Source organism: Erythranthe guttata, chromosome 1 (assembly GCF_056151865.1).
Source record: "Erythranthe guttata isolate IM_541 chromosome 1, IM_541, whole genome shotgun sequence".
Taxonomy (NCBI): Eukaryota; Viridiplantae; Streptophyta; class Magnoliopsida; order Lamiales; family Phrymaceae; genus Erythranthe; species Erythranthe guttata.
This window is the reverse complement of record NC_142533.1, coordinates 2,469,694-2,491,139: the sequence shown is the minus strand read 5'-3', so window position 1 is coordinate 2,491,139 and position 21,446 is coordinate 2,469,694. Positions and strand designations below refer to the sequence as shown.

Below are 21,446 nucleotides of genomic sequence, written 5' to 3'. Positions count from 1 at the left end.
ATGGGAACATAAGGGACCAAATATATTTCTTATAAACATGGGGGACCAAATGTGAAATCGCAAACTTGTTTGGGGCAAAAACTGTAATTTTCCATTAACAATCAAGATCCGACCCACAGGGGAAAGTCCAAATACGTAAATGGGCTGACTGGGTCAACCCAATAAGAAATCTGTTGAAAATGGGCTGACCGGGTCAACCCAATAAGAACTGTGTTGAAAATGGGCTGACCGCAATTCGGCCCTATACAACTTGAGTCAAGTTCTCACATGGATGCAGAAATGGCGTCCCGACCAAGTTCCAATTTTGAATCCCCAAATACTGCACCATTTCACGCTCCCCACTACTCCATGCCTACAATCATTTGCAGGTAAGAGCTAAGAACTACTACACTTAGCTTCAAAATGCAGTAATTTACCATCAATCCCTAGATCTGAAACATTTTAACCACAGCAGAGCAGATCTCTCTTTCGCCATTAACGCCCATTCATCTGAAACGATGAGCGACTGATTGATTGAGAAAAGCGATGGGCTCGAGCAGTAGCAAGCAGAGTTTTACTGTAAAGCCGCCGCCGCCGTGTGAAGCCGTTGTACGGAGGAGCCGATCCAGAGGAAGCAGAGTTTTGAGGTCGTCGTGTCTCCGATCTCACCGCTCTGATTGTGATGAACCCCAGGTGATTTTAGCAGGCCCCCCTATTTTTGATATACAGTTTTTTTTTTTTTTTTTTTTTTAATTGGGTGATTTATGGATCTCTGTCTTTGTGAAGATCCTATTCATATTGTGAGTAAATTGGTCTGTAGAGAGTGTAGAATTTTACTGTTGAAGTTTATATGTTTGACTGTTTAAAAGTTAGTGAATTAATTTCTAGATGAACAATTTCTGGACTACTTATGGATAAACATCTTGTATACTATATATGAGTGGTAAAATATATTAGAAAAACATTTGTACATTTCAACGATTTTTAGCAAAAAATGTGTGCTATATAGTATACCATTTTTTGTGATTTTGCTTCATTATTTTAAAATTAGTGAAGCGATTTTTAGATGAATTATTTCTTGACTACTTGTGGATAAACATCTTCTATACTATATATTTGAGTGGTAAAATATAACTAGAAAAATGTTAGTACACTTCGACGATTTTTAGCAAAAACTATGTGCTATAGTATACGATTTTTTGTGATTTTGCTTCATTATTTTAAAATTAGTGAAGCGATTTTTAGATGAATTATTTCTTGACTACTTATGGATAAATATCTTTTATAGTTTATATTTGAGCTCTGAAAAAAAAATAAAAAATAAAATGAACATTTCAACGGTTTTTAGCAAAAACTGTGTGCTATAATAGTATGCGATTTATTGTGATTTTGCTTGAGTATTCAAAAATTAGTGAAACAATTTTTAGATGAACAATTTCTTGTCTACTTATGGATAAACATCTTCAATACTTTATATTTGAGTGTTGAAAAATATTAAAAAATAAAAGATTTGAACATTTCAACGATTTTAAGCAAAAAGTGTGTGCTATAGTATACAATTTACTGTGATTTGCTTGATTGTTAAAAAAGTAGCGAAACATATTTTTGAAGAACAATTTCTTCATTACTTATGGATAAACATCTTGCAAGCTATATATTTATTTGCGTGTTAAATATATATTTTAAAACATTTCGGTGATTTTTAGCCAAAAAACGTGTGCTATAGTATACAAATTATCATGATTTTGCTTAATTGTTAAAAAAATAGTGAATTTTTTTTAGACGAATAATTTATTGACTACTTATGGATAAACATCTTCCATACTTTATATTTGAGTGTTGAAAAATATTAAAAAAGATTTGATCATTTCAGCGTTTTTTAGCGAAAAATGTGTGCTATAATAGTATACGATTTATTGTGATTTTACTTGACTATTCAAAAATTAGTGAAACAATTTTTAGATAAAGTATTTCTTGACTACTTATGGATAAACATCTTGCACACTATACATTTGAGTGTTAAAAAAATCAAAAAATATTTGATTTTTTTTGCGATTTTTAGGAAAATGCGTGTGTAATAGTTAGTATATGATTTTTTGTGATTTTGTTTAATTGTTCAAAAACAGAAGTACCCGTTGCCTTTATACAAAACAAAACAATGATTGTATCTCTGATGGATGATATTAATTTTCTCCTGTAGTTTCTCACTTAATTTCGACACTTGTTAGGTCTCTAATTCCCCAAGTGAAGAAAACAGCAATTCCGTCTTTTCTCCAACCGAGAATAAATCAAGCTCTTGTCAAGTTTCAGCTGAATGTTACAGCAAAGATAATGACATAAATTGTGTAAGCTGGGGTGAATCGAGCTTCACAAATACCGTATCTCTACAAGCCAACACTTCTTCTAGAAACTTCTCCTCTCGATCACTAAATCCTCCTAGTCGCTTCATTTCTCGCTTCACTTTCAATCCTGGAAATTTAAGCTTCCGTTTAACCAGAGGCAACAGCTGTCCTGCACCTTCCACTGGTTTAGCAATTTCGAACGACGAAGAAGAATTCGTCGGCCCCACTAATATTACAAGAAATCGAAATAACAGGCATCAAGGTTGCGACTTTTTCCCTGCTTGCTTCACCAGTAGTAGGACTCGTAATAATAGATCACAAGATGAGAATATTCCGGCTATCTCAATTCCTGATTTATCCGACAATTTTCAAGATAATCGAGAATTAAATCGTACCGAATCTGATGAAATTCAGACAAGAAATTCAAGAAGACGTATTGCTGCTCGAGAGCCTGTTGAAACGAATGTCCGATTTAGTAGAACGCTGAGTGTGGGTAGACTTCGTGACAGGGTTCTTCGAAGAAATGCGACAGCTGTCGATTTGGATTTAGATCTTTTTCAGCAAGAAGGGGAAGTGGGGCCCACTAATCACCACACCCGTGAAGAAGTTCAAGCTTCGGCTGATTATAATAATAATAATAACCTCGGTCAGCAGGTTTCTTCTGGTAATGTCATACCTAGTTTTTCGAACCCTTTTAATGGTGGTCAGAATAATTCGTACGAAACCCCACGAGCAAGAGAGACGAGGTATCGTGATCTACTCGAGCATAGATCGAATTTCATCGAGCGAAGGAGAAGAATAAGATCACAGGTATGTTAATTTTGATTGTTTGTTTACGTATATCGGATTAGATTAATCTGGATGGATTAATTTCCTACTAACTAATTATTTAGTTAAATGTTAAAATTGTTAAAATCTGATATCATATGTGAATTTTCAATAACATCCATTTTAACAATTATCATATCCTAATCTAAAATATTTATCGACAAAATCGTCTTTTAGGTATTTACTATTTAGTCACTGGTAGGGCTGCTACTAAATCTAAAATCTAAATTTATTGGATAGTAGCAGTTAATTGCGGGTTTCAGTTAGTTTGAATCTTGCCAACCAAGCATGTTACTAAATCCTAGTATTTAGTCATACAAACATTGTACGCGACTTATATTGTACAAAAATAGTACTCGCGAATGTTCATATGGGATGTTATATATAATAAATTTATTAATCTCATGTTAGGTGCGTGCGCTTCAACGACTTGGAAGCCGTTTCGAGAATTTATCGGGCCACGAGAGGTCTTGCATATTATCCGGTCAACATCAAGGAGGTCAATGCACCTGTCGAATTTCTTCTCGTGAGGCTAATTCAAATAATGATGCTAATGCTAGGGCTAGTATTTCAAGAATCGTCATGTTGGCCGAGGCTTTATTTGAGGTAATGACATATATATGCGTGTGTGTGACGTTATTTTTTTATTTACTAAAAATCGTGTAATATTTTTTGGCGCTCGTTTTTTGTTTAATTAGGTATTGGATGAAATTCACCAGCAATCTGTTGTATTACCCTCTCGACCAAGTGTTTCTTCCATCGGATCTGTTCCGGCACCTAGTGAAGTGGTTGACTCACTGCCGTTGATTATATATAGTAATTTTAAAAGGAAGCCATGTGAAGATGCTGCACAGTAAGTTGATCTTTTTAACTTCAATTGCACTTTTTTTTATACCCCACAAGTATAATTTTGGAGCGATCTATAATTTCAAGATTTCTTTAGTAAATGTTGAATTAGGTCCGGGTAACGTGTTTATAAATTACTAGTACGTAGATGTTACATATAATGTGAAATATTGAACTATGGTTTTTAGTAAATTCCACCTATATTTGATATTCAATAAAAATGAGATTTTTCTTTACATTTGATAATTGTGATGTTAATAAATAACGACAGATGTTATATATGCCTCGTTGAGTATGATGATGGAGATTGCATGCGGTCACTACCTTGCCATCACGAATTTCATCGAGCATGTATTGATAAATGGCTCAAAGAAGTTCACAGGTGACTTTTCCAAAACTTTATACTATTTAATTCGAATTAAGAATAAATTATATAAATTATTTTTTTTTGGTCTCAGGGTATGCCCCGTTTGTAGACGGGACATCTGCCGACCAGAGTCATTAACTACAACGAGTTGATGGCAGATTATTACAAGCAATCCTTAATCTTTTCAAAAGACGAGCACTTTTGGTAATAATAAATAATATGAGTTAATATATGCCTCGGTTTTTTAGTGCCCTCGTTTTTCATGTTGTTGCTCGATTTTTTCAAGTTGACTTTGTGGAGCGACGGAAGTTACATCTCTGCTTGAAGTTTTGAGGGCGTGCGGGGAAAATGTGGATTTTGAACGAACTCGGTTCAACCTATATTTATTCGAAAAGTTGGTGTTTTTTTTTTTTCCGTTCGGTGTTATGTTTGCAGATGAAGATTGTGGGGAATGTATCTATTTTCGGTGTTCTTGTGTAAGTAGTCGAAAATCGATACAATGTGGAATAGGTTACGGTCGTATCCTAACCTAGGTTACATTCGGTGTTATGTATATTGGATGAGATTTACTATTTATTTACACACTATAAAATGAAGGTGTTTCAAATTAATTTTGTGACTTGTTGGAGTCTTTTGGGAATGTATAGTGTGATTTTATAAGGGACTTGTTTTTTACGGTTTGAAAAATGCTATTTACGGTTTATAACAAAAAACACTTTATCTCTCTAAAACCCCAAAACTTCCCAAAAAAATTCAAACCCCCCCCCCCCCCCCCCCCCCCCCCCCAAAAACGCGTAAAAGCCCAACTTGGGCGCCCATTCATGCAGTGCACGCCCAAGTTGGGCGTGCAAGCTGCATTTGGGCGTCCAGTGCAAATTTTTTTTTTCTTTTTTTTAATTGAACGCCCAAGTCGTGTACGAACGCCCGGAACTGCAGTACGTATTCAATTTTCAAACCGTGAAAAGCATTTCATTTTTATAAATGTATTTGTATATCTATCTACTATCTAGTATTACTTATTAATGCATTTATAATAAAATGATAAGTACACAAATAAAAAACATTGGATTTAATCAATTAAATATATGGGTCCTTCTACTGTAATTTTCTTTCAAATAAGGACAAATCAGATTTCACATTTTGAAAACTAGAGATGTAAATCGTACTGGACTAATACTATGTAGCACCTAACTTTGTGGGTATAAATTGCTATTTTGACGTTTTTGAGGGTCTAAAATGCAAATAAACTGCATAATTATGTGATGTAAGAAAGAACTGAGTAGAGCTGATGAGCCAGAGATGCGGCAAAAATGAACACCAACACCACCATGAACCACCGCTTCGCCGCCGCGGCAGAAAATCTCGACGTCCACGAATCCCCGGCCCCACCCACCACCACCTCCACCCACCCCTTCCAACCCCAACCCCAGCGCCGCCCCCGCGGATTCGCCGCCACAAACTCCAACAACAACACCACGGCCACCACCACCAGCGGCGGCACTCCGACCAAAAGCAGGAAAGAGAGGGAAAAGGAAAAGGAGAGAACGAAGCTCCGAGAACGGCACAGGAGAGCCATCACGAGCCGGATGCTCGCCGGCCTTCGGCAGTACGGGAACTTCCCCCTCCCCGCGCGCGCCGATATGAATGACGTCATCGCCGCCCTAGCTCGTGAATCTGGTTGGACCGTAGACCACGACGGCACCACCTACAGGCATTCCTCCCCTTCTCCGATGCAGCCGCCGCCAATTGCTCATTTCAATTCCGTTCAACAGAATAATAGCAACGTCCCCAATGTGGTGAGTAATTTCAAAATCGAGAAGAAATCGATTTTTTTTCCCCCAATTTTGTTGCTATTTCGGTGCTTGAATTGTGTTGCATTTCAGTTTAATGTTGGGAATTCGTTGCGGTTTTAGGATAGGCGGCATACATTGTTGCTCGAATGTAGGTTTTCGTCTTTACTTCGGTTCTCGAGTTATGTGATTTTATCTGGATTTTCGTAGTTGAGGGATTCAACCAATTGAACTCTCATGATCGATCGCCAAATCGTTGTGATTTTAAATAACTTAATATCAATGTCATCGTTAAATATATTCATAACACCATACCGTGTTTCTCATTAGTCGCTAATTCGAGCAGGGAGCACATCCAGTTCTGTCAGGTGAGAGCCCATTATTTTCCGGCTCTCCGAAAAATTGTTCCATGAGATCAGCACTCGACTGTCAGCCTTCAGCTCTTAGACTCGACGAGAATCTTTCGCCAGCATCTCTTGATTCCGTTATTGCAGATAGGGATGGAAAAGTTGATAAGTATTCAATTACCAGTGCCATAAACTCTTCCGAATGTTTGGATCCGGACCAGGTCAATTCATTTTTTACCGTTTTGAAATTATTTTCAACGACTTGAATTATGTGCATAACGAATAATTATCTCCGTCACGGTCGTTTTCTTGCAGTTTGTGCATGCCAATGGTATTTCTGGGACCTCCTATATCCCTGTTTACGTTAGGCTTGCTGTAAGTGTTCGATTCTTTCCAAAACAAAATGTTGCCCTCTTACTAATTTCTTCTATTATGTATCTTTTTTCAATGTATATACAAACTAATTCTGAAATTAATTCTGCCAGACTGGCTTGATCAACAATTTCTGCCAGTTGATGGATCCCGAAGGCGTTAAAGAAGAGTTACAGCATCTGAAGTCTTTACGTGTTGATGGTGTCGTTGTTGATTGTTGGTGGGGCATTGTCGAAGCGTGGTCGCCGAAAAAATACGAATGGGCTGGATACAGGGAACTGTTCAACATTATCCGAGAATACGGGATGAAATTGCAGGTAATTATGTTTTTATTTTTAATAAAAAAAATTGGTGGCAAGAATTTTTAACTTCTATGATCATCCAAAGGTGGTAATGGCTTTTCACGAATACGGAGGAAATGATTCTGGCGGCATATTCATATCCCTACCTCAATGGGTTTTGGAGATAGGAAAAAGCAATCAAGATATATTCTTCACAGACCGTGAAGGAAGAAGAAACACCGAGTGCCTCTCGTGGGGCATTGACAAAGAACGAGTACTTAGAGGAAGAACAGGCGTAGAGGTAATTAATTATTATTTTATTCACCCTTTTTCATTTATGTAGTTATAATTTTATCAGCTTCGATAATATGCAAGTGTTTGTGTAACTTCAGATGTACTTTGATTTCATGAGAAGCTTCCGAACTGAGTTCGATGATCTATTCACCGAAGGCCTTATTTCTGGTGTTGAAATTGGATTAGGAGTTTGTGGAGAGCTCAAGTACCCCTCCTTTTCCGAAAGGATGGGATGGAAATATCCGGGCATCGGTGAGTTTCAGGTATTTAGTAATTCTTGGTATCTTTTTTCTTCAGAATATCTTCATAATTGAAATTTGACCATGCTAATTCTCTATGCATTGACCTGGTTTTCGGGTTTTTTTTTTTTTTTTTTTTTTTTTTTTTTTTTTTGCAGTGTTATGATAAATATTTATTGCAAAATCTCGAAAAAGTTGCAAAACTGCGTGGGAATCCGTTTTGGGCTAGAGGACCAGAAAATGCTGGGCATTATAATTCGAAGCCGCACGAAACTGGATTCTTCTGTGAAAGAGGTGACTACGATAGTTACTATGGACGCTTCTTCATGAATTGGTACACTCAGATCTTGATAGACCATGCAGATTTTGTTCTGTCCCTTGCAAGTCTTGCATTCGAAGAAACACAAATACTTGTCAAAGTACACTTCTATTTTTAAATTTTTTTTAATATTTTTGATTAGGCCCTTTTTCCGTATGTAGATTTGGAGTTAAAGAAGAAAAAAATTAATAATAACAGATTTTTATGATGATGTAGATTCCATCGGTTTACTGGTGGTACAAGACAACAAGCCATGCCGCAGAGCTTACAGCTGGATATTATAACCCTTCTAACCAAGATGGATATTCTCGACTATTCGAAGTGCTGAAAAAGCATCAAGTTACTATGAAATTCGTCATCTCAGGACTGCATGCTCCATATCAAGAAATTGACGGGGCATTTTCCGATCCAGAAGGCTTGAATTGGCAGGTTGGTCACACTTATGATCATAGATAGGGTCAAGGGGGGCAACGGCCCCCCACCATTTCTCAGAAACTACTATAACATTCTAGTGATGGTTATATATTTCGAAATCGTAAACTTGGAAATTGTGCAGGTTCTTAACTCAGCATGGGATCAAGGGCTGAATGTTGCTGGTCAGAATTTGCAGCCATGTTACGACAGAGAAGGGCTTGTAAGGCTGGTCGAGACTGCAAAACCAAGAAACCACCCTGATTCTCGTCATTTTTCGTTCTTTGTTTTCCAGCAACCTTCGCCTTTGATCCAAAGAACTATTTGCTTATCGGAAATTGACCACTTCATTAAAAGCATGCACGGTGCGGGTTTTTTTTTTTTTTTTTTTTTTTTTTATATATATATATATATATATATGGAGGTTTGTTCGTTATTTACTTGCGATTGGGGTTTTGACGTTTTCATTTCGCCAAAATTGCAGGTGAAGTCAGTAGCTGACTGTTGAAGACCATATTTATTTTGCTTTTTTCTTGGAATTTGTAAAAATGTATTGCTAATATTAATAGTTGCTGTGATTTATCTTAGGTTCACAATATTAGTTGTAATTTCAAAAGAGTATGTGTAAATACTCTCGTGTATGTGTAAATACTCTCGTGTTGAATCGCATTCGAACTGCTGCTTCAGTTGGCATTATGTAAAAGACAGCACCATTGCTTCGAACGAACACAACTCGACTTTATGTTGGTTTTCTTTCTTAACACCTCTTGATGCAATCCCATCAATATTCTCAAATGAGGTTTTTGTTAACATTTCTCTCGTCTGGCAAAAATCTAAAATCCCCCATTTTTAATAAAATGAAGATCTGAACAATTTCAACGAATGTATTTATAATTATGAAATCGAAAAAAAAACATTTAAAAAATCAATAACTTAACCTATCTTTGAGAATCACAATACTGAGGAAATTCACATTGGCAAGCCCCTTTCAACACCTACATCACATGACACAAATAGTATAAATATGAAAACTAATGTTTTTTGCAATAAACAAGAATAACAATAATAATAATGCTATAATTAAATGATCTTAAAGGGTAAATTACAACAAACTCCTTGAAGTAAGGTCAAATTACGAAAACCCCCCTCTGGTTTGGGTAATTACAACGAAAAAACCCCTCCTTCAGTAGGTAAATATGGCACCGTAAGGGTGGACGTGTTTTAGACAATACATAGTTGAGGTGGTGGTTGTAATTACCCAAACAAGAGGGGGTTTTTCGTAATTTGACCTTAATTCAGGGGTTGGTCGTAATTTACCCTTAAATGAAACAACAAAATCTAAAATCCATATATAAATACCTTGCGTAATGTAAACGACACCCTCCTCGAACCCCTACGAATCAAACTGTCCTCCACTTTATCCACCTGCAAAAATCACAAAGAGTCTCAGAAGAAAATCACATATTAATTAATTAATTAATTAAAGGGAGACCGATATAAATTCTTGATTATTAATCAAATTGAATTACAAACTTTTTCTCCTTTCATAAGAGATCACTAAATCGTTTACCTTGTGGTGTGGAATGTAATGATGCCATGCATAACGGGCCTCTCCAGACAACAACAGCATCGATCGAGGGGGAAGATAAATAGCTTTCCTTATGAAATTCGAACTCTTTTCCGAGTTTTGATTGTCTGAATCGGAATTCGAGTTTGTTTTTTCTTGCCAAACATTTGTGGTATATTTTCTGAACTCCATAATGCACGGGCCCGCTAATGATAGGCTGAAAATCAATCCTTCGAATGCTGAATGTGTGTCTATATGCGGCGACAATCCCACGCCAGGTGGATACTCGTTAACCTTTTTTTTTTAATAAATAAATCTCAAATTAATTAAGCGAATTCCATAATAAATCAAGAATAGATGACATAAGCATATATATACACACATATATGTATATATAATTACCGTTATTTGATCGAGAGAGATATCTGCTGCATGATCGAGTGTTCGAGATGATTTGATTCTTTCTAGTACTGGAGATATAAACGATGGAAGTTCGCCCAAGTATTGGTTTGTATCGACATTTCTTATCTGTAAGATATAATGCAAGAAAATAAATAAATAAAATAGCATCAAAAGACGAGAAAACGTACGGAAGAAATCAGATAATTAAGGAATAAACAACTGCTTGTCTGCAAATCAATAAAGAACTTCTTACATTGTAACAAAATGCGTATCCGTAATGTTGAACTCGTCTTTTGGCAAGATTATGCCACGGCCTATTATCCACCGCCGCAAGCAATTCCTGCAAAAGAAAAAAAAAAACGAAGAAAGTTTCTTTCAGAATATTACTCGAAAATGAAGATTAATTAGGAGAAAATCAACCAAAATGCGATAACTTAACTTGCTCTTCTTCGGGAGTGACAAAGTCGTGCATTAGGTAAAGTCCAGGAATTTCCAACTCCGAAGCCAATGTCGAAACTGGAACCGAAGCATCGTTGTTGACCTAAAACGATGGAAAATAAATTCAGCAAAATTAATATAAAGTCATCCAACAAAAAATCAAATAAACATACGACAATTGATGAAATCTGAAAAGCAACATCTGCATTATGAGATATGGAAATTTTATCGGGAGTGAAAAAGAAAGTACCTTACCGAGTGACTGTACAGAATACTGAATGTGCAAAAAACGACCTCCAAGACTCGAACATTTATGGCCATTCAATGACTTCATTGCAGCTTGTGAGCTACTTTTATCGTGATACGAGACTATAACGCGGGTCCCACTTTCGTCAGCAGCATATACTCCCTTGAGTTCACCATATGCACCAAACACCGATGCAATAGTTTCGTACGAAAGTCCAACTGCTGGTCCACAGTTAGCCACGTAAAGGTGAGGGCTCGATTCACCGTCCACTCCCTTTGGACATGTAAATCTTGGTAAACCCATCGGTTATATTCTGTACCAGCAATTAAAAAAAATTAAAAAAAAAATCGTTATGCCTAATACCAAGATCGAAAAAAATACGGCAATACAATGCAAGAATCAAAAAATAATTATTTGGCTGATTCTTGAAATGAGCTTCTATCTTACTATGTTTAACTAATTTGGACACGAGATAGCGAAGAACTGGACCCCTCGATAAATTTTCGACGTTTTTCAATTTAGGGCAACAACCATTTCTCGAAACAAATTCGTGTTTGTTAAGCTTTTAAAAACATTTTCCCAAAACAATTCCAAAAGATAAACAGATAAATTCACTAAAAATTCCAAACATACACACATTTTTTAATCACTCAAATTCTTCTTCTAAAATATAAAAAAACAGGGATTTGCTTTGTAACTTATACAACAACAGCTGCGATTTTATTATTTTTTAATATCAAGGATGAGTAATTCTTCGATGCTTTCCGGACAGTAATTCTAACACGAAGAACAAAATCCCTAAACTTTATCAAATTTGCCTATACTTTGACTCAAATCAAGCTCAAAGTTCAGAGATATAATCACAATAAACGATTAATTTAAAAAAATAAAATAAAAAAAAAACATACCTTAATGAATCTGGATTATGATTTGTTCTTCATTCAATATGAGTGGAGAAGGAAAACAAGGAAAACTGTGGGCTATCGCCAAATTAATTTTATTCTTTTCAGTTTTCCATTTTTTTTCTATTAATTTTAGATTAATTAGTTATTAATTGTTATTAGCCATCAATAGTTACAAAGCAATACACCAATGCCAATAAGTAAATGAAAGCCCAATTGTATATTTTTAGCCCATTGGCCCAATTAAATTAATTAAGCTTAAATTTACAATTTAAGGTAAATTACAGTCACACTGAGGTATGGTCAAATTACGAAAAAAAAAACTCTTTTTGTTTGAATAATTATAACTACTTCTCCATATGAATCTTCTTACACGTCACTTTTTTTTTTGTGTCAAATCAACAGAATCTTTTAGATTATGAGGAATGTTCTCTAGTTTGTACTTGTTTTGTACAAAAATGCAGTTACTGATGCACTATAACCTGATATTTACAAACAAATAGACACTTCTTATGATCATCTTGTTTCGAAATATGGATTTGAATGGGGTAAAACGGGCACAAACGGGAGAATATTCCACATAATTTAGAAGATTCAACTAAATTTGACACCGCGAGAGTGGACTTGTAAGAAGATTCGAATTCGATCGATGGCTTTAATAATCTAGATATGATGAGTTTTTTCGTAATTAGACCTTATGTCGGGACTGTAATTTACCCTTAATAATGAATTGTTTCTATCCCTCAATAATTACAAGCCGAAACCCAATCCCAATTAGTAAATGAAAGCCCAATTATATTTTTTTTACCCCGTTGGCCCAATTAAATTAATTAAGCTTAAATTATTTAAGGAAAATAAAAAAAAAAATGAAGTAGCGCTCATGGCCTTTCCACGTGGCACCCCTCCAGCGCTCCACATTTACGACGCGTGAAAAGACGAAAACAACCCCTGCCACTTCTCTTTCTTCCCCAAACCGAAATTCTTACTTGGCTTCGTCAAAACTTCAGACTCAGCTTCAATGGCAGCTGCTACTCTCACCTGCAACAATTTCCCCCAAATCAAACTCCTCTTCTCACCCTACAAAAATTCCCCACACTGTATCCCTCACATTTTCCCGATTCACAAAACGCGCCGCCCCTCGACTTCGCGGCGCGTGACGAGTAATCGCGATTCGTACGCCCAAATCGGGAACCCTAGAAGCAGCGGTTACAGCAATAGCACCACATTCCGGAAGCTCGATACCTGTCTGGTAATACCCCCTCCTAATGGCAGAAAGCCCAAGGCACTAATCAAATTCCTCGGCGGCGCTTTCATCGGAGCCGTGCCGGAAGTTACTTACAGGTAGTTTCAATTGGAAATTCCAACAACTTCGGAGCTTGATTCGAAATTATTCTGATGAATTATATTTTTTTTTTTCAATTGTTTGAAACAGTTACTTAATTGGATTGTTGGCAAATGAAGGGTACTTGATTATATGCGTGCCGTACAATGTTACATTTGATCACGAACGAGTTTCTCGGGAGATATACGAGCGGTTCCACTCGTGTTTGGATTCTGTTTTGACCACCGGATTGCCGGAGAACGGTATTTCCGCCGCTGAGATAGCCGATCTTCCGTTTTACTCCGTTGGGCACAGGTGCTGATGTCATCAATTCTTCGAGCGTTTTTGTTTGAATTTTTCGTAGAATTGTGTAAATTGTTTTTTTAGCTGCATTTGTTTGATTCTCCATTTAATCGAATTTGCAGTAACGGTGCGCTTCTGCAAGTGCTTACGGGCAGTTATTTCTGCGACAGGATTCCAAAGGTTCGTTCGTCGTGTCTCTTTGTTGGTAAATTACACGAAACCATAAAAATGTCGTTTTTTTTACGATGAATAAGTATGCTTGTTTTTTCATTGTTGAAGGCTAATGCAATCATATCTTACAACAACAGACCGGCATCCGAGGCGGTACCGTACTTTGAGCAGGTGTTGTTCCTCAATTTAACTGTCATTTTAAAACATTATTCGGATACGATACAAACTAAATAAAACGTATTTTTCAATATTCGACATTTAATATTTTGCTGAAGTGTATGTTTTCCCTCACTTGCAGTTGGGTCCACTCGTCAACCAGATGATGCCGGTTATCGAGACATCCCCTATGTATTCGATGGCTCAGAACTTCTCAGGTAAAATAAAATACGACATACCTTTCACATGTTTAATATGTCTTCGATTTTGCCATTTGATACGATACTTGAGTAATTTGAGGAAAAAAAAACTTAGTAGATGGATGGAAATCGCTCGTAGATATAGCGGAAAGAGTTATTCCAGACTATGATCAGGAAGCTACTGCGTCTTTGACCAAATTCGTTGACCAATTGCCCTCGGTATTTAATCAGGTATATTCCACAAGATATAGCTTTTTTATTAAAAGCCCTTTGCTTTATCAGATTTATTACATCAAATTCGGACGTAGTGTTATATAAATCTTATGTTCTGTTTTAGGTTGCAGAAGGGACTTCAGAGTTCAAGCCGACACCTGCAGAGAATCTTGAATGTTTTAACAAGTTATATAATGTTCGACGCACTCTATTGGTACTCGTCGTATATACATACTCAAGTCCTGGATAAAATGTAACGACCCTTGGATTGTAATTTTTTTTTTCGTCTCAGGTTAAATTTGATTCGGACACTATTGACGAGACAGATGTTCTTGAAAAGACACTAAAGCCGCGCATTGAATCTTTTGGTGGGAAACTCGAGAAAGTTGTTTTACGTGGTAACCATATAACACCGTGCATACAGGTAAACTATTACAAGTCAAATTACAAATTTCCTTTAAATGCAAAAAGGTCGAATATAGATAATAATGAATAAATGATTTGTTTACGTCGACAGGAGCCGCGGTGGCAAGTGGGAGCTGTATACACTCCAGCAGATGCTATTGCTCAAGGATTTAAAGCTATTTCCCTAAACGACACCAGAACTCTTTCTAGAACCATCAGTGACTGGTTTGACAACCTCGAATAATAATTCGTTCGGAAGGGTAGGATCGGGTTTTCGGCTTCCCTTGTCTTAACGGTTGTCATTTCTGTTAAAAAAATTTATATGATTGGGAAACAGTAATTCATCTACATAGTGTTAGATTGTAAGAAGAAAGAAAGCAGCATGTTATACTCGTCTGCGGTTCGTTCTCATCTGTATATTTTCAGTCTTGATATGTGTAATCAAGAAAATGAAATTACTGTATCGACTGTGTCCTATAATGTAATACATTGCTCAGTTTACATTGTCTTTGTCTGTTCAATACGAAAGTCGAGTATTCAAATATGGTACATATATCGTAAAACTGGAAAGGATTTTGTGATTTTGATAACGGATATAGTACATATTTTTCGTAATCTTGTGAAATATAAAAGCCACTCAGATAAGAAAAAAAAGACGATGATAAACGATACTCGTTGAATTTAATAATTAATAATATAAAATATAAATATTTGTTGTTCAACAAGTTTCACATGTAAAAAAAACCCTCCTCTTTCACCCCTGTGATCCAAGACAAAAAATCACATGGTAGCAGGGTATGCATACATTATATATACAAAAAACTAATATCTATCAAGGAGAATTCTGAGCAGACAAACTATGGCAAGCCTCTCTGCCGATGCACCAAACCCTACTCCGGCTCGGCGTTTGACTCACCGAACTAATCTTCGCCTCTTCCACATCAGCAGAAGCATCACTCTCATGAACGCTGTCGCAAGATTTTCCATCTGTGCTGCTATTATTATTAATATTACTATTATTGAGCTGATGAATAAGAGAGTGCCTCACTCGATCCAGCATCGGGCTATCTGATAACCCGGGAATTCTGGATCCAACGAGATTCGAAATTGCCACCGGCGAATTTGGATTGCTCATGACATCTTCATGCAGAATATCACCTATCCTCGACAGTACGCTGTACGCCAGGCTGGCAAGAACTCGCGAGTATGCCTCCAGAATCGAGTGCCCCACGTCCTGTAAAAATTACAAAGGGTAAATTCGTAAATTAGCTCGTGAAGTGCGCACAGTAGGTGTGGAAATGGGATCGATCCGCTGGGATTAACGTTTTCAGAAATATTCCTCCCATTTGCTTCTTACCTTGCCGTATTGGATTTTCGTCACGTCAAGAAACGTCTGAGGAAGATTCGGATATTTCGCCTTGAGCTCCCGCACGAGCACTTCAGCTCGGTTCACTAAAGACTCCGTTTTTTCCAGCTCAAAAATCGGATCTTTAGCAAAAGACCACGAATTTCGAGCCGGAGATTTTCCATTTCCTTGTTCCAAAATTTTCTCTCTCCACGCAAATATAGCCGCCTCCAATCTATTAATCGCCTCAAGAGCACTATGCTCCGATTTCAAATTCAGACACTCAATCGTTTCCTCGGCAGACAATACTCTATACAGCTCCTCCCCAAGACTCAATTTTCCAGACTGCAAAAAAAAAAAGAAAAAAAAAAAGGGAATCAGAACCAATTTTTCGGCGCATTTTGGGTCGTTGATTTTTTTTACCTTTGGAAGTGCATCCTTGATGGCGGTGGGAATAGGCATTTCGGCCAATACGTTTTCGTTGATCGATTTAGCAGCTTTGAATATTTGATAGATAAGTTTACCATGATGTAATAATCTCTTTCTTTCTATGTCTGAAAGACCAATCGTAGGTACACGAGGCGAAGGTAGCCACCACCGCATGCTCTTTCCATCACCGCTTCTGTTTCTTCCTTCTGCTCTACTACCAACTTCCGTGTACCAAAATTCGGTACCAACCATCGAATCGAGCGTTTCCTATCGAATTTTCTAAATGATTAAATTGAAAAAAAAAATTAAAAAATATTTTCTAAGTGGACAAAGAAAAGGGAACCTACAATAAGCATGGAATCCAATTTCCGCAGTGCAGGGAGATTCATGTGAATGTCCGCTCGAGCTTTTGGTGTCATTATCTGACGACACAAAATTAAAAAGTTACGATTTTTACGTATTATTTTCATTGAATTTTGTATTATTTAATAAATCAATCGTAAAGGGTACCTCTAAAGTACGCCCATTTGCTCCGTTTTGCTTTGCGGGAACCAACTCGACCATATAATTAGTCGGCGAGAGAAGCCATTCCATTTCTCTTCGCCACTTACTCTTTCTTTCCTCGTCCAACGGCTCCAACTTCCATAGCTCACCGAAAACCGAAGCTGCAATTATCAACATAAAAATTCAAGATTTAATAATTCTTGAAAATATTATTAATAAAAAAATAAAAAAAATAAATAAATAACCTGCTAAGTTCGTTATGGCATTGGAAAGTGCTAATGCAGTGGAAGTCCCTTTAGTACCGCCGGTGATATCCTCACCGAGCAATAGCTTAGCGAATTTCTCTTTCATCGTTTCGAAATCCGAAAACTTGTTATTATTACAGTCTTGTTTTTCCTTTGGTTTTTCTTTTTGTGGGGTCCATTCTTCTTGACAATGATCGTCTTTTTTCATTATCGTCCAGAGAGACGAAAATGAACCGAATGCATTAGTATTAGTGCTGGAAGAACAGCTGGAATCATCTTCGTCGAATGAATCAGTGACGCATTCGTCACCTCTGCTCGTCCCACTTTCATTATCGAAAGAATTGCTGTTCAGAATGCAGCTCTCGAGCCCGTTATACGTCATTATTCCTGTAAGTTTCGTTATTTAATTTAGTCGATTTTCAAGATTAAGCAAATAGAAGTCCTAGTAGTAGTAGTAGTAGTAGTAGTAGACTCGATTTCGTATTTGCTTTTTTTATATTTTTAGCATAATATTAATAATATAATAATTCACATGCAAAACCACAGTGACATTACACAAAGTTTGACTTACGAAACTACGAGAATCTAAATGTATCAAATATGTTAAATCTTCAGCACATGGCTTCAACGGCAAACGTTACTTTCATTCTCCAATCTCGTTGTTTATTCGAATCAAATAAACGAAATTTTTAAATTTACCGAATGGGGGAAGTATCCGTTTACTTCTAGCTACAATCTTGAAAAGTCAATTATTTTTTATTTATTTTTTTGAAAATTCTGTAACATACGTAGATCCAAATGAAAACCATACAATTTTTTTGAAAAGGAAATGTCAGAAGACAACGACTTTCTTGTTTCATTAAATAGTGTAATTAAAAAAGTAAGGTCCACAAATTAACACCAATAATTAAATAAATTTAAATTTTTAAGGGCCAGGTTTTTTTTTGATAAATCCCTGTCACTTTACAATGATGTCTACACACAAAATAACAAAACACTTTTGTCTAATGCTACTGCTATCTTACATTTCAAAACATCAAAAAAAAAAAATTTAAAACATTAAAAAGAAAATCAAGAAAATTTTTAAAAATGAGGGGCCACAAAATTGACTTAGGGGAACAAATGGTATCAAAATAAAAGAAACTACCAAGAACAGTTAGCCAATTTGAAATAATGATAAATAAATAAATAAAAAAGACTCTCTTTTTATTTATGTGAAAGGAGAAAGATGCTTTTTTTAATCAGTAAAATTGATGACTTGTTTCAGTCTAACATAGAACTACTTCTTGCAGGGTGAAATAAATGTAAGTAATTAAATGTTGTCACCACCCCACATGGCTAAATAAGCATAGAATGTGCAATGTGGTAGGTTTATGTTCAATATATATATATATATATATATATATATATATATATATATATATATATATATATATATATATATATATATATATATATATATATATAGATAGAAAAAAAAAGGACTACTTGTTTTACCAAACAAATAATATTCAGATCTCTCTCGATATCTACTAGATGCTACGTCCGGTGAAATACACCGGATATAGAAAAAGGGCTACCTTATAATTCACACACACACACACACATATGTGGGTGTGTGTGAAGTATGGTAGGGGACACCTTAACTGCACCCAAGATTTGATTTTTACACAAGGGAACTTTCAAAGATAAGCCATGTGGTTGGTAATTAGGTACATAGAATATCAATACAAGTCACCATATCTTAACTATAGTAACTTGAACATGTATTAATACTAATTATATTTAATTAAAAAATTCAAGAAAAAGGTGTGAAAGGAAGGAAGAAATATTACTCTCTTGCTCATCGAAATCAATGCTAATCTCCTTTAAATCTCTGGTGCAACAAGCTAGTTTCCTCCTCATCATCATTTTCTTTTTGTTTTTTTACTAATTCCTTAATAAAATTAATTATATCCTCCTGCAAAAAAAAAAAATTAATTATAATAAGGCATTTAATCATGGATTTAGAAAAAAAAAAAAAAAAAAAGGAATAAAATCCTCTAGATGAAGAACAATAGTAATGAATATGTCACTATTGGAAATCTAGGGACTGGAATTTAATCTTCTTTTACTTGTTTTCCATAGTAGCTAAGAGTAGAGGATTCAGTCATAAATTCTTGACAAATCAAGCGGATGAAAAAATATAGTAAAATAATCACCAATTACGACTTTCTTGCATTAAATAATAAATGGAATTAAATAAATATGAAAAAACAAGAAAATATGGGAATACCAAAATATACGGTGGTTTGTTCCCCTTTAGACCCCTAGTAACGTCTCTCTACACTGGACCAAGTTTCCAAACCAAACATTTTTTTATACAAGAGAAAATTAAATATGGATAAACAAATCAATCTAGTGTACGTGGAGAGAGAGAGAGAGAGAGAGAGAGAGAGAGAGAGAGAGAGAGAGAGAGAGAGAGGGAGAGAGAGAGTACAAAACGGAGTTGAGGGAAATCAGTGAGTTGAGTTGAGTTGGAAATGAATAGTATAAAACAAAAGTATGATGATGGTGGAATTGAATTGAATCGTGCGAGAAATAAAAAAAAAAGGAAGGGTTTTTATGTTAAAGAACCCTTTTTTCTAAGGGGTAATGAGTCAAAAAGAGGGCTGTTTTTGTTATATATGTCAGCAGCCTCTGCAAAAACAAAACTGCCATCTTTGACTGTGCATCACAGATTAAATAAAAAATGAAAACTACATCAAAAGCAAAAGAAAAACACACGCACAACGTGTGTTTGTGTGTGAAGAAATTTTTGTGTGTGCTCTGAAAAAAAAAAAGAATCGGTGGATCATGACAGCAAACCAACATTATCAACAACTCATTTCACATTTGGAATTTAGAACAAGAAAATGCAAAAACACACACACACACACACACACACACACACACACACACATTAAGAGGAGTGAGCAGAATCGATGGATTAGTAGTAAAGATTGAATTTTTATACCACATTCTTGGAACCCCACCACACTAAATCAAAACCCATTGAAGAAAAATTAAAGAACATGCAAAACACACACACACACACACACACACACACACACACACACATAAAGAGGGTTGAGTAGAATCCATGATTTAGAAGTAAAGATTGAATTTTTATACAACATTCTTGAAACCCCACCACACTAAAACAAAACCCATTAAATAAAAAAGAAAAAAACATAAGATTGAAGAGTGAGCAAAAAAGTTCATACCTTTTTTTTTTGTTCTGATCACAAGTAGAGCAACAAGAGGAAAAACCCTTCTCTAATTAAGATTAAAATTGGGGGTAGAAAAAGAAATCTGAAGCAGAGAAGTGAAAGGTCAATCAGAAAGAAAGAAGTAAATTGGATATGAAAATATATTAATTAATGGGAGTAATGTGGGCTGCGTCAGAATTTACAGACAAAAGAGGGAGAGAATAGAATGCATGTGTGTTGGGATTGGGTGATGGAGAGCAACAATGGTAAAGAATATATTATACTAGCAAATTGAGAGAGAGAGAGAGAGAGAGAGAGAGAGGGGCAATTTATTACAATACACACGTATTACAGTGTGTTTGTGTGTGTTTCTTGAATGGTGGGAGTGTGGGGGTGGGGGGTGGGGGTGGGGGGTGAGAAGACAGGGGAGAGTGGGGAAGGTGAGATTGAATGAAGCAAAATCTTGATTTGAGATGTGAATTTTTTTGTCCAAGAAAAAAAAAATAAGGGTGATTGATTATTAATTTGGTGTCATTAAGTATGGGATTAGTGTTAATTAATTGTGCCTTAATTTACTCTTTCCCTGGATTTTCTTGTTTATTCACAATTAATTATGATTTTACACTTGTTAATTAGAAATTTGAATTTTGATTAGGGGACCAACTTTGGAACGTGTGGGCAAACCCTTTCTATTGTTATATGTCACTACCCTAACTAATAATTGTAAGCTACACAAGTAGTGTTTCTAAATTTAATTCAGTTAATGGAATTAATATATTCAAAGAAAATCACAATAAAGCATATTTATATAGATTTTGTGATATTCTTATATTAAAGAAATTCAAGATGAAGAGGGGCATTTATGAAAATTTATAGGGTACAAGTTGTACGAAAATAGAAATTAATATTAAGGGGTATTTGCAATTTATAAATTCAAGTGGTCTTTTTTATTT

At 35.8% G+C, this 21,446-nt stretch overlaps 5 protein-coding genes across 9 annotated transcripts; 3 read left to right on the top strand and 2 right to left on the bottom strand.

Annotated features, from left to right (window-relative positions):
- Positions 1-210: 210 nt before the first annotated feature.
- Positions 211-4,969, top strand: LOC105957910 (RING/U-box superfamily protein). 3 transcript variants are annotated; one of them, XR_016030747.1, is made up of 8 exons: positions 211-368; positions 455-672; positions 2,208-3,131; positions 3,561-3,755; positions 3,848-4,002; positions 4,267-4,377; positions 4,454-4,566; positions 4,649-4,969. XR_016030747.1 is itself a non-coding variant. In XM_088816538.1 (7 exons), the coding sequence occupies exons 2-7, from the start codon at positions 526-528 to the stop codon at positions 4,512-4,514; spliced, it is 1,593 nt and encodes a 530-aa protein (XP_088672664.1). In that variant the 5' UTR covers positions 237-368; positions 452-525; the 3' UTR covers positions 4,515-4,644. The 3 variants fall into 3 exon arrangements, 1 of the variants encoding a protein (XP_088672664.1); XR_016030745.1 differs by having other exon boundaries at positions 233-368; positions 452-672; XM_088816538.1 differs by lacking the exon at positions 4,649-4,969 and having other exon boundaries at positions 237-368; positions 452-672; positions 4,454-4,644.
- A 542-nt stretch (positions 4,970-5,511) lies between these two features.
- BMY2 (beta-amylase 2) lies at positions 5,512-9,210 on the top strand. Its single transcript, XM_012981887.2, has 10 exons — positions 5,512-6,158; positions 6,499-6,720; positions 6,815-6,874; positions 6,985-7,188; positions 7,259-7,453; positions 7,545-7,709; positions 7,844-8,104; positions 8,221-8,433; positions 8,561-8,780; positions 8,900-9,210. Exons 1-10 carry the CDS (start codon positions 5,673-5,675, stop codon positions 8,914-8,916), a joined length of 2,043 nt encoding a protein of 680 aa, XP_012837341.2. The 5' UTR covers positions 5,512-5,672; the 3' UTR covers positions 8,917-9,210.
- Positions 9,211-9,238: 28 nt separating this feature from the next.
- Positions 9,239-12,114, bottom strand: TRM9 (RNA-binding (RRM/RBD/RNP motifs) family protein). The gene is made up of 8 exons (XM_012981888.2): positions 11,978-12,114; positions 11,073-11,382; positions 10,824-10,925; positions 10,638-10,724; positions 10,385-10,510; positions 9,986-10,276; positions 9,775-9,840; positions 9,239-9,410 (listed from the first exon to the last, which is right to left on the bottom strand). Exons 2-8 carry the CDS (start codon positions 11,370-11,372, stop codon positions 9,354-9,356), a joined length of 1,029 nt encoding a protein of 342 aa, XP_012837342.2. The 5' UTR covers positions 11,373-11,382; positions 11,978-12,114; the 3' UTR covers positions 9,239-9,353.
- Positions 12,115-12,922: 808 nt separating this feature from the next.
- Positions 12,923-15,241, top strand: LOC105957906 (initiation factor 4F subunit (DUF1350)). Of its 2 annotated transcripts, none has more exons than XM_012981885.2 (9): positions 12,923-13,312; positions 13,404-13,607; positions 13,718-13,775; positions 13,875-13,937; positions 14,065-14,140; positions 14,241-14,353; positions 14,460-14,549; positions 14,628-14,759; positions 14,853-15,241. In XM_012981885.2, exons 1-9 carry the CDS (start codon positions 12,990-12,992, stop codon positions 14,982-14,984), a joined length of 1,191 nt encoding a protein of 396 aa, XP_012837339.2. In that variant the 5' UTR covers positions 12,923-12,989; the 3' UTR covers positions 14,985-15,241. The 2 variants fall into 2 exon arrangements, with proteins under 2 accessions (XP_012837339.2, XP_012837338.2); XM_012981884.2 differs by having other exon boundaries at positions 14,238-14,353.
- Positions 15,242-15,415: 174 nt separating this feature from the next.
- On the bottom strand, positions 15,416-20,968 carry ROPGEF14 (RHO guanyl-nucleotide exchange factor 14). 2 transcript variants are annotated; one of them, XM_012981882.2, is made up of 8 exons: positions 20,509-20,968; positions 19,099-19,223; positions 17,264-17,650; positions 17,025-17,179; positions 16,862-16,936; positions 16,509-16,781; positions 16,098-16,430; positions 15,416-15,974 (listed from the first exon to the last, which is right to left on the bottom strand). In XM_012981882.2, exons 2-8 carry the CDS (start codon positions 19,172-19,174, stop codon positions 15,573-15,575), a joined length of 1,701 nt encoding a protein of 566 aa, XP_012837336.1. In that variant the 5' UTR covers positions 19,175-19,223; positions 20,509-20,968; the 3' UTR covers positions 15,416-15,572. The 2 variants fall into 2 exon arrangements, with proteins under 2 accessions (XP_012837336.1, XP_012837337.1); XM_012981883.2 differs by lacking the exon at positions 20,509-20,968 and adding an exon at positions 19,539-20,384.
- Between the last annotated feature and the right edge of the window lie 478 nt (positions 20,969-21,446).